At 43.8% G+C, this 11,997-nt stretch overlaps 1 protein-coding gene across 2 annotated transcripts; it reads right to left on the bottom strand.

Annotated features, from left to right (window-relative positions):
* Positions 1-6: 6 nt before the first annotated feature.
* Positions 7-11,628, bottom strand: LOC117446913 (elastase-1-like). Of its 2 annotated transcripts, XM_034083424.1 has the most exons (10): positions 11,551-11,628; positions 11,166-11,222; positions 10,177-10,276; positions 3,533-3,636; positions 2,600-2,700; positions 2,288-2,413; positions 1,701-1,837; positions 1,387-1,529; positions 344-493; positions 7-117 (listed from the first exon to the last, which is right to left on the bottom strand). In XM_034083424.1, exons 5-10 carry the CDS (start codon positions 2,623-2,625, stop codon positions 106-108), a joined length of 594 nt encoding a protein of 197 aa, XP_033939315.1. In that variant the 5' UTR covers positions 2,626-2,700; positions 3,533-3,636; positions 10,177-10,276; positions 11,166-11,222; positions 11,551-11,628; the 3' UTR covers positions 7-105. The 2 variants fall into 2 exon arrangements, with proteins under 2 accessions (XP_033939315.1, XP_033939314.1); XM_034083423.1 differs by lacking the exons at positions 10,177-10,276; positions 11,166-11,222; positions 11,551-11,628 and adding an exon at positions 3,730-3,776.
* Between the last annotated feature and the right edge of the window lie 369 nt (positions 11,629-11,997).

Below are 11,997 nucleotides of genomic sequence, written 5' to 3' on the forward strand. Positions count from 1 at the left end.
AGCGAGTAAAATGCACACTATATGACTTTTAATACTGATGGAGTCATGCAGACAATGAGATGAATCTGGAGTGAGCTCTCGTCTCCATGGAGATCGTTCTCCATCTCAACCCATGATCTGGCAAAGCAAGGACAAATGAATCATCATGTGATTATCCATAATAATCCACGTAAGATGCTGCACACACAGATATACTTGTAAGGATGAATGACTGTATAAAAAAGACTACAGGTACTGCATAAAGTGGACATATAAACAAAGTACTGTAACTTAAATTATGTGTAACTAACATTGAGAGGTTTTTATTTAAATATAGATTAATATGTTAGTGTTAAATACTGACCCCGTTCATCCAGCCGATGTAGGCAGAGACACGGGTGAAGACGGTGGGCTTCTTGGTGGTGTTGCAGCCAGAGGAAGACACAAAGCTGGTCACACCATGGACAACCCAGTTTCCGTTGACGATGCAGTTCAGGGGGCCGCCGGAATCACCCTGGAGTCAGATAAAAAACACCACAGACAAACCTCAGCAGCGAAATCCATAACCTTTTTCGCAGAGCTTGAAGAAAACACCCCATTTTACAATGCACTCAACTGGGTGGAGCTTGTTTCTCATATCCCCTCCTGATCTACAGCAGCCTCAAACAAGTTTTGGCACAGCATGAACTTGCAATACTTTGACACTGTGCAGCTTAAGCACTAGCCCGGATCATGCTAACTGACTTATGCCCCTGCTGATGCAGCAAGTAATCCCACAAGTCATCCAAAATCTCTTCTTTGACAGGAAGGGGTCAGGCTACACTCAGTGGGGGACGTTGAAATTCACTTTGCCACATAGGAGGGGGACTGCATTCTGACACGTTCTTTTCAGTGTTCTGGTGAAAAAAGATGTAAAAAGTATTTTGTGTCTCTTGAGGAATCTGCCTAAAGTGTGATCAATTCTACAGACTCAAAGCTAAATTAGACACCCCTGGCATAACACACCCAAATCTACGACTGACCTGCTGACGGCGGGCTAGGCAATGTCGACACCAGGTTTTTTTACAAGGAAGAAGACTGAATAAAAATATAAAAGCTAACATCTTTCCAAATTGTTCATCGTAGCTAACCAATGACTGATAGTGTGCAAAGGGATGGCCGCGTGGTACTTGCTGCACATGCATCAAGAACTCAGTTTGATTCACGGACCGTTTGCTCCATGTCTTTGCAGTGCCTATACTCTCTTTCACCAGATTCCCATTCCTTAACTCTATCCACATCCGGTATCAATTGTTTATTTTAAAATTGACATTATAATAGGAGTGCAAATCATAGTGAAGTATTCTAATAAAATAAATACTGAATGCAAGGGCATACCCAGCCCTGTCTAAGACCTCGTAGGCTTACATGGCAACCAGATTCCCTTCCACCTCCGGCACAAACCATGGAGTCCTTCACGGTGCTGCCCCACCACCCGTAGCCGGAGCAGGTCCTGTGGTCAACACTGGGCAGGTAGGCCTGCTTCAGCTGGTCAGACAGCTGACCTCCAGCTGAGGAGAAACACATCTGTTGTCACAACCCTGATAATGCCTAAAATAGCATTGAATCTACACTAACATACATCTCTTTTAAAAGCGATGTAATTTACAGATGTCTTTCTTACTGTGTTTAAGTGCCAAACTTGGTTATATCATGCACTTGTGTCATTGCGTCCCACTCACTCGCGGTGCGACCCCATCCGGAGATGTAGCAGGGGTTTTTGTTGGGCAGGACCTGACCGGAGGGAGGCAGGGCGCCGAGCTGGACGTTGTTGTTGAGAGTAGCTTCGGTGGACAGACGCAGGAGAGCAATGTCCCACCTGAGGGTCAGACCAGCGTGTCCACAAGTCAAGGAGTTAAACATATTTTCTCCTTAATGTAATGGTTTTGTTTCAGAAAAGGATATTTTCATTTCAAGATGTGATTGTTATGTTGAGGGGTGCAACTCAAATTCTTTTCATTTTTAATTAATCTGCAGGTTATTCTCTCTATTATTGTATGACTTAATTTGATGATTACAGTTATCAAACGCCAGAGGTCTTTGAGTAAAAAGTCAGAATTTTTAATTTTGTAAATATTACAATTGTATGTCCACATAATGTAGCTAGTAGGCCTATATCCAACATTACACAGCAGAACAAATCCATCTGACAATATTTGTTACTTTAATAGGTTTATAAGTAACTCAATGCACTCTGTTTTTTAATATGCACTGTACATATATCAGAATGTGATATGTTTAGGTCACATCATGAGTTATACACACTAACCCTCCAGCAACGTTGTTGGAGTTCCAGTTAGGGTGGATGTGGACACGGCTCACGCTCATGTACTGCTCAGAGCCCTCATGGGAGTTGATGTTGTGATCTCCAAGAACAACACGCCAATCCCTGGAACTGTGGACGTACAGAACGTTAATATTTGAATGGCTGAAAAGAACCCAAAGTTCCCAGTCTAATTTCAACCCAAAATGTTAGGCTATTCACTTTAAGAAATATTCAGCACTGTGAGAACACACAACCTGCTACTTGAATCTTATATCTGTTATTTGTATGCTCAGCAGCTTTTCTGGAATCTCCCACCTGTCCACACAGTGAGCAGCGGTCATCACCCATCCTCTCTTGATCAGGGTTCCTCCACAGGTGTGGCGGTAGCTGCTAACAGATTTGAACTGAAGAGAGATCTAAAAAAAGTGACAACAGAGAGCATTACAACTACAAGAAGGTGAACTATCCAGATTAAAGCAATGTGCTTCTTGGCAGCGTTCCCAACACTGAAAATGCTTTAAGGCATTCACAAGTCTTAAAAGCACCTGAGGAACTTTGTGAATGTGTTTATGCAAAACATATTGTGCTGATTTATTTTACATTTGAAATCTGGCTATAAAACAGTGGGGAAAAAAGTGAAATACATTTACCGAAATACTAAACTTATTTTTAAATAATGCGTTACTGAATTTGCATGCAAAACATACAGTATGACCAAACTTATAAATATGATGTAATTGTATAAAAAGCCTTGCAATCCAAAACAGGTGTTATTAAACAAAAATATTAGTATATTTTCTTAACAGCTATAGTTACTCGTTTTTGTATATATGTATGAAACATATGATCAACTTGACAATTAAATTGTATGCATTATTAGGGATCAGAGGTATTACAATACAACTGTTTTTAGTTTTGCGGATTCTTAGACATGTTCATGTAGGAGTTCATAATAGAGGTGTCCCACAACAAAAATAAATAAGATAAAATACTATTCATTCCTTTTAACTTGTGAGCATTAGATAAAACAAATACATATAGCGTATCTTCTCTAAGGACCTGGAAGAAGGCAAAATGCTTATTGAGACCAGAATGTTTTTACATTGTGGTTGAGTCTACTTTCACCACAGAAAAAAAGGAAGAAAAAGTTTAAAAACATGATTGTCTTTTAATCTTTTTTTAATATATATTAGTATATGACAGTCAAACTGTTTGTTTTTTTAACAGGAACACAAAAGTTAAGGGTACCTGCCAGGGCCAGGAGTTGGGTCTGGCCACCTCGCCTCCCACAACTCTCTCCTCGACGCTGTCATCCTCTAGATACCTGGGCTCTGGTCTACGCTCAGCCAGCACTGAACAAAGCAGAGACACAGGAAGCGTTACAGTCAGACACCAACGAGTGTGTGCAGAATGTCAAAGAAGAAGAAGAATCAGGCACTTCTTACCCAGGGCTGCGATGGAAGTTAACAAAAGGAACTTAAGCATGTCTGCGGTCTCCTGAAACCTTTTGCACAGGTGACTTCTGCACACTACTCTTTTATACCATTGTATAGCCCCATCTACTGATAGTGCATGTGTGTGTGTGTGTGTGTGTGTGTGTGTGTGTGTGTGTGTGTGTGTGTGTGTGTGTGTGTGTGTGTGTGTGTGTGTGTGTGTGTGTGTGTGTGTGTGTGTGTGTGTGTGTGTGTGTATCCAACCAACTGTGTCAGTCTCACTACTAAGAATAGCTCACTCAGGGACATACATTTTTCCACTCTTTTGAGAGTTTGTTCAGCTAATGTCAGCTATGAGATTGCCGTTTACTGTATGTTTCTGTCAGTGTTTCCATTATTTAACCTTCACGTCACTCCACTTCTGAGGTTGTTACTCTAGCTTTCCGTCTTTAAAATAATCAACTTCAAAATACTACTGTTGGTTTATAAAGAACTGAATGGTTTAGGGCTAAAATACCCTTATAATCTTCTGACTTGGATACATTATGAACAATCCAGACGTCTTGGGTCAACAGGTTAATGCTAGCCTTCAAAACTTAACATGGAGAAGCAGCGTTCAGTTCTCATTCATAACACTCCGTTCGATGTCTCACTATGGGATGCGCCTCATCGCGGAGCAAACAGAAGCATCAATCTCATTACGCCAATCCTGATTGGCTGGTGATCTTGACCTCAGCATGAGGGAATTCACCCCCTATAAGTAGCTTGCACCGCAACGCATGCGTAATTCAAACACCTCTTCTCGCTTCAGAGCACATCTCACAGTAGCCGGGCAAGCTTAACGGTCCACAGACTGAACCCAAATACCCATTTCGGTCGACGGGCGCTCGCCGGCTACTCCTTCTGCTTCGCAGGAAGACGGTAATACTAACGCCAGTTAGTATTAAAATCGACCTCGCCCTTCTCTTCCCCGGAAAGTAAGGTAGGTCCGATTTTTTTAAGCTAGCAGCACACCTGTTGCTAGCTCGCTCCCTCTCTACCGACACCACGGTAGCGAGGAAGTTTTTTCTTTTCTCTCCTCCACGGAGGGGAAAAGGATTAAAAAGGAGCATACTGTCACACCAGTCAGTATTCTCCGGGAATAAAAGACCCACACCGTCCTTTTCTCCGGATTAAGGACAAGGTGGTAATATCTTTTCTCCCGTCCCACCTGTCGAGAGCGGGCCCTCTCCACGCCACGAGGCGGCCAGGATGGACGCCCCTCTCCCTCACACCAGAGGAGTCAGGGACTCGGTGGCTCGACTCTGCGGCTGCGGGTTGAAGATATCGGGCACAGACACACACCAGGTCTGTTCGTCCTGCCTCGGGCTGGAACACGCCCGAGGCGCTATCGACAACCCCGGCTCATGCGGACATTGCGTCCGCTTCACTGTTAAGAGCCTCCGCCGACGGTTAGCTCGACAAGCTAGCCTGTCGGAACAGGACCCCCCCATGTCCACGGATACGCCGACCGGCAGTCAGGACACGGGGGCGTCCGCCACAGAGAGTGAGCCCCTCTCCGTGTCGGTCTGGGGCTCACTATCTGCTATGGCTATAGAACCGGAATCCCGCGCCCTGGCAGGCCGGGACCCGGTGACGGCAAGACACGCGGGAACGGTTTCCCGCACTCCACCAAGCTGGGGCTCCCGGTTATACCTCACCATGGTCTCACCCGCGGAGGATGTCCTCGGGCCTGACTACGAGGAGGACGCCCTGGCGTTCCTCCTGTCCGAATCGGATGAACAGGAAGAGGACACCTTCATGTCACCGGCTCAGGCTGCAAAGCCTGAGGCAAGTGCTGTTCTCCCGGGCGATAGCACACCAGCTTCGCCCGGTCTGAGCATGGACCTGCAGGCCGTGTGTAAACGCGCTGCGGCCAGACTCAACGTCCCGTGGCCCGAAATGGCCAAGGAGACCTCCAGGTCCCGCTACGAGGGAAAACATCTTCCCCAAGCAGTGGGGAAAAAGAGACAACTCCTTCCAGTCTTCCCGAAGATGTTGGATGAGGTGTCGGTCTCGTGGAGAGACCGGCCCTTCAGCAACAAGGTCCCAATCCAGGGTGCCTCCTCCCTAGACTGTGCGGTGTGTAGCGTGCTGCAGCAGCAGTCTGCTCTGCACGCAGGCTTCCTCCAAGTTTACAGTAAAACAAACTGGTGGTGTGACCAATGGCCATTTACAATTATTATTATTACTATTATTAGCATATATATATTTATATATATTTTGGTTGAAACTAAGCCAGAAAAAAAAAAAAAATACATAAATAATAAAAAATAAATAAATAAATAAAATCGATTTTTAAAAGTAATATTCGATTACGGAGACTGTAACGAATATTCGAATAATCGCTGGCATCCCTACTACCAAGCGGAGCTCTGCGAGGACCTGTCGGGTAACCCGGGGGCAGCCACTCTGGACGAGATGGCAGCGGTCACGGACATTTGTCTCTGTGTCCAACGCTGTGCCGTCCAGGCAAGGGGCAAGGCAATGGGGATCATGGTGGTGCAGGAAAGAGCGAGATGGCTCAACCTCACCACTCTCCCAGACCGGGAAAAGGAGGATGTGCTGGATATGCCCATCGTTCCCGAGGGAATTTTTGGCTCTGCTCTCGCCTCCATGCAAAGGAGGTGTGAGACAAAGAAGAGGGAGGACGAGGCACTCCACCTCTGCCTCCCTCCAAGGGTCCTAAGTCCTTAGGCATGGTTTATTTTACTCTGCACTGCAGGTGCATCCTTTCGCTCAGCCGAGCTAACTTAGAATAACAACAATGTCAAACATCCCTTTGACATCCCTTTGTGAGCTTGAGTACAGAATATATATATATATATATATATATATATATATATATTTAACAACTGAGGACCAATGTACACATTTCCCTTAACACAAGTTTATCACGTTAACAGTTTTCTATGCTCAACGAGTCATTCGTGAGCAGAGCATCAAGTTGGTTATAACAGCTGAATGCGGCGATTTCCATGTTGTTCAGCAAAACGCCTCACAAACTTATTGAGATCCAAAGCTTTACTGCGTTTGGATTCAATGCTGAGTACAGCCAAACTTGACAGTCTCTTTTCTGTCATTGTAGACCTCAAATAACTCTTAATGATCCTAAGAGTTGAAAAACTTCTTTCACAGGATGCACTGCTCACCGGTAAAACTACTGCTATTTTACACAATCTGGACAACTCATAAAAAACATCCTGGTATCAGGGTTTCCGCTAGGATTTTTTCTCGACGGTCAAATGTCCGGGCAGATTTTATTTTACCGGACAAATTTGAAACTTACCGGTCATATTTCAATAATAATAATAATAGTTGTGTAGCAGAGTTTCCGTTAGCAGGTAATTACCGGACTATGAGCAGATATGCTGATGTTTAAAACTCAGTTCACGGGGCTCATTTTTATATTGCTTCAGTTTATAATCGTAACAGATCGAAAAAAATTCAGATTAATTTTTCAATAAATGATTCCACAAACAACAAACAACATAATTATTACATTCAAACAAACTACTTGTAGTAGATAACGTACATTATTCAGAAGTTTACATCAACTTTGAATAATAACACGGGAGAAACGGAGCCTCTCTTTTCCCCTCTCCCTCCCTCTCTCTCCTGACAGCAGTCAGTTTCTTAAGGCCCTGACACACCAAGCAGTCACCAGAGGACTAGCCGACGCTGAAGTCGGCTGTTGCCTGGCCGTGTTCTCCTGCGTTTTGGCCATGTGTCGCACGGGAACACACCGCACCGACTTCAGTGCGTGAGTGGCAATAACTCTCCTTACCAGCAGGCGGCGGTAGTGTGTATTCGTCATTCAAAAGAGGCAACAACCGGAAGACAGAGAAGAAGAAGAGTATCTTTTCTCCGTAATATCATACAGAGCTGGCCTCTCCTGGATCAAGGTGATGAGCAGGTCTTCGTTTGCATCATTCCAGATCACCATGATGAGATGAAAATGAATAGCAGTCTGTGTGTGCCTTCTTAAATCGTTTGTTTACGTCCCTCCCTTCCGCTTCGCTTCTCATGCACTGATTTGCTAGCTGAACAGCCAATCAGAGTGATTATTTGGTCCGACTGCCAGACCCGATGCATGGCCGATTCAACATGTTGAATCGGCCATGCATCGGGTCTGGCAGTCCAAATAAGGCGTGTCACGGTCGACGGTGCGGGACACACCAACCTGACTACGGCACCGCGAATGCCCGACAGCCTCTGACGGCCTCTGACTCCCAAAATCGGGTTGGTGTGTCAGGGCCTTTAAGCAGCTCCTGCAGCGCGCTAAACAGAGGGCGGGGCTTCAGGTGATCCTGCAGAGCTGCGTGTCTCGGTCAGACTCAGCAGCTGATCTGATCTCTCTCTCGCGTCCGGTTACACTTCACTCGCGTTTATGTCCATATCGATCAGATCCAGCTCTCCTGATCGGCCTTTATAGAGAGCACCGATCAAACTATTAAGAGTGAATATCGGCCGATAATGACCGGCGGCCGATCGATCGGAGCCTCCCTAATTATTACCAGACATTTTGACCGTCAGGTTTTGAATTTACCGGTTTTTTATAAATTTTACCAGCTAAAAACCGGTAATTACCGGCTAACGGAAACCCTGCCTGGTATGGGTCCAAAGATTGAGCAAACTCCATCAGAGTGGTAGGACTCCCCTTTTCCTTCTTCTTTCTTTCTAGTACTCTCCTCGTCTGATGTAATTCGTGTTTAAGATCCTCAATATTAGAATTATAGGCATTAGCCAATAAAAGAACAGCCTCCTCACTCAAAAAAGTAGCACTTGATGGATTTAGTGCCTGGACACCTTGCATTATGTTGCAATTTGTGTGAGAAAAGCATCTTTCTATTTCTCCAATCATGTTATCCATAACTGGATAGTACACATTGACGCAAAAAGAGTGTTTGCCATCTGGAACTACATGCTGTCCCAAAGTGGAAGGGATGACACTATCTTGAAGGGTCCTTGTTGTCTGTCTTGACCTCTTTGGCTTTCGCTAAGTTGTTTCAATGCTACTTCTTTCACACAAAATAAGTGCTTCACTCCACACTTCATCAAAGGAGGCTTCACTGCGATATTGTACCAGTGTCTCTTTAAGTGCTTCAACTAGTTCCACGGCCTTAGCCAAGTCCAATGTTTTGGACTGGAGCATATCTGACAAAAATGTAGAGTCACTCAAGACCTTTCGGAACAGTACAAGGCATCCAACAAAATTCAGATCAATCTGAACCAATATCCCCCTGGCTTCAACAGCTCTATGTGGATGGTTCTCAGAGGAAATCTCTTCAAGCAGCTGTACTATTGCAGGTAACCTATCCATAACATTGCGACATGCTACATGTCTGCAGGCTCAACGTGTATCACTAAGCCTTTGGAGTTCCCTTGGTGCACCGTCAAACATCTCCCGCTGCACTTCCAGCCATTTGTTGTGTACATAAGACCCAGATATGAACACATACAATCGTTCCATCAATGAGAAGAAGTTTCCCGCATCTGTTACACTTTTGACAGAGTCTACTATGACTAAGTTTAGGCAGTGTGCACTGCAATGCACATAGAAAGCATTTTTGGCTACTTCTTTTATTTTCGCTTGAACACCAGCATGTATCCCGCTCATCACTGCAGCGCCATCGTAGCCCTGACCGACAAGGCTTTCTTTATACTCCAGCCCATGTTTCTCAAGAAAACAAATAATCTTACCACTTAACGCAGCAGCATCCAGGCCTTCTGCCACGTCAAACTCCAGAAAGCTCTCGTGAACAACACCATTGTAATAGTATCTCAGAACAAATGAAATTTGCTCTTTTTTCTGAAGATCTTTAGTTTCGTCTACAATAACTGAAAACTACCTGCTCTTTTTAACCTCTTGAATTATTTCTTCCTTAACCATTGCAGCCAAACATTCCAGTATCTCGTTTTGGATAGTTTTACTGGTGTATGTTGCATTTTTAGCTTGCGTTTCAAGTCTTTTTTTAATCATAGGATCATGGTTTCCCAGCAAATCTAACATAGCTAAAAAAAACACCTTTTTTTTCTGAGTCAGGATTCTCCCTGTGACCCCGCTGGGCTGTGTTTTTTGTGGCAATTAGAATCAGAATCTCAGCTAGTGTTTTAATGTAGTTTTGATTTTCAATCACCTGTTTCTTATTTTGCTCATCAATTATTCCCATCATTGAGATATTTCTGTCACTCATTTTCTTGTTTTCTCCCCATGCAAACATTGCATTTACATGGCTTTCAGATCGGACATGAGAACAGAAACCACTGTCTTTCATTGTGGCCTTTTTCCAGTTACGATACACGTCAATTGAGGTGAAAACGGTCTTGAGGGCATCAGGTAAAGAGAAATGTCTACAGGGAAAACAATACGCTGAATCATTGGACTGTGAGTACTCAAGCCATGAATGAGTTTTGTACCAGTCCGTTCTGAAGCTTCTTCTGGCTCCTCCCTGAAGGGTCTTTGGGAAACTCTCCCGTGTCGGCTGAGCTGGCTCCTCACACCTGGACTTGGATATGTCTAGAAAATGGGAGTAAAACATATTCTGTAATAGAGCTCAACTGATTACACATTATAATCAACTAATTATAACACAGCTTGGAGCTGTCATGTATTCAATATGTGTTTAACCTACTGGCTGTGTTAATGCGTGCAGCACAACATTTTGGCCTGGGTGTGTATTGTTTTGGGTAATTTTTGAATTTCAACCTCAGCTGCTATAAAATACATTGTACACAAAATACTCACAATCTACCCTTTTCCTCATACTCAAAACTATCTAAGGAAGGCAAACATAATTTTTTTGAATTAATAATATATTTATTAGACTGAGGCTAGCCCTGTCTCTTAAATAAACTGTTTTGCAAAATGTCCTTTTGTGTGATTTTTGCATCTTATTCAGATGCATTATACTTTATATTAACAATTTTCATACCATGTGGACCAACTCGACTGGCCGTTGGTTGCAAGGGTTTAGGAATATTCCTTTCCCCCTCACTGTCTGAACTCTGCATGCCGTCTTGTTGTCTCTCGCTCTCTCCCTCTTGCACCTTGTCTATGTGATGCTCTCCCTCTTCCGTCTCTTCTTCTCTGTTGTGTTCTCCTTCCTCCTCCTGTCCGTGTTCATCTTTGCCTTCTATCTCATCACTGACACTTTCCTGTTGCTGTTCTTCATCTCCTTCCACCTCCTCATGTCCCTGGTCATTTACCTTGTCACTTCCCTGTTGCTCAGCCTCACTTTCTATCCTCTTTGGTGAGAAAAAACTTGGAATGCCACGTTTCCTCTTCATTTCTATAAGATTCAAAGTCCATTTACTACGTTGTTTTCTTTTATATTACCAGTAATCATTATTAATAATGGTGTTCAAATTAAAATGCTGTATGGGCAAATGCTTGTTTTCCCACTTACTGTGTGCTTCAAACTCCAGCTTGTGGCCCAATCTTTGCTTGCAATCCAAACAGATTCCTGAAATAAGATTCAAAGTTATTATTGAAGAGCAGAATCGTTTAGCCTTGATCAGGTCGTACATCTTGCTAAATGATTGATAATATAAAAATATTTCATGCATGACATTTTTTTAAACAAAAAACTAGCTAACGTTCCACGCACACTGTACAGTAAGTAAAGAGTTACTGATAATAACGTTACTCAACCGGATTTGTATCGTTTCAATATCAGCATTAACGTTATGATTCACATGGACATATCTAACTTCTCTCTTTTCTGTAACGTTCTGAACACATTAGCTTTGTTCTACACTTATTTCACAGGAGACGTAGTTGATCAGTCTTACCTCATTCCTTCCGTCTACTTCACCGAATGCTTCTCTATTTGTTCTGTCCCGTTCAAAATGAAATTGCCGCCAATCACATTTCAGCTCGCGCCAAGGACTGGCTCTCGTCTTGTGCTGCATTCACTTCCAGTCGGAAATTAGAGATTTTTTCTCATAAATGTCCGATGAGCCACAACTTTTATTTCAAAACAAAGCTGCCAACTGGGGTGGCAGCTGGGGTGGCAAGGATGTGTTTTAGGGTGGCAGCTGCCACCCCGGTAGATCCGCCCCTGAGTGGAGGGTGTTTGAGGAGTGGTGCCTTCAAGAAGGACACATCTCTTTTCAATGTCCTGTCGGGGTGATTTTATCATTCCTACAGGACTTGATCGATAAACACAGAGCTTTCTCCACGATCAAGGTGTACCTGGCTGCTATTGCTGCATGCCATGTGGGCTTTGAGGGTAAGAC

This window comes from Pseudochaenichthys georgianus, chromosome 5 (assembly GCF_902827115.2).
Source record: "Pseudochaenichthys georgianus chromosome 5, fPseGeo1.2, whole genome shotgun sequence".
NCBI classification, from domain to species: Eukaryota; Metazoa; Chordata; class Actinopteri; order Perciformes; family Channichthyidae; genus Pseudochaenichthys; species Pseudochaenichthys georgianus.

What these genes read in the sequence shown, in the direction of transcription:
- LOC117446913 (XM_034083423.1), bottom strand. Translation starts at nt 3,769, where the DNA reads ATGCTTAAGTTCCTTTTGTTAACTTCCATCGCAGCCCTGG. An exon ending in CCAACTCCTGGCCCTGGCAG is followed by an intron (nt 2,701 to 3,532) that starts GTACCCTTAACT and finishes CACTTTTTTTAG; the next exon opens with ATCTCTCTTCAGTTCAAATC. An exon ending in TCCAACAACGTTGCTGGAGG is followed by an intron (nt 1,838 to 2,287) that starts GTTAGTGTGTAT and finishes TCTGACCCTCAG; the next exon opens with GTGGGACATTGCTCTCCTGC.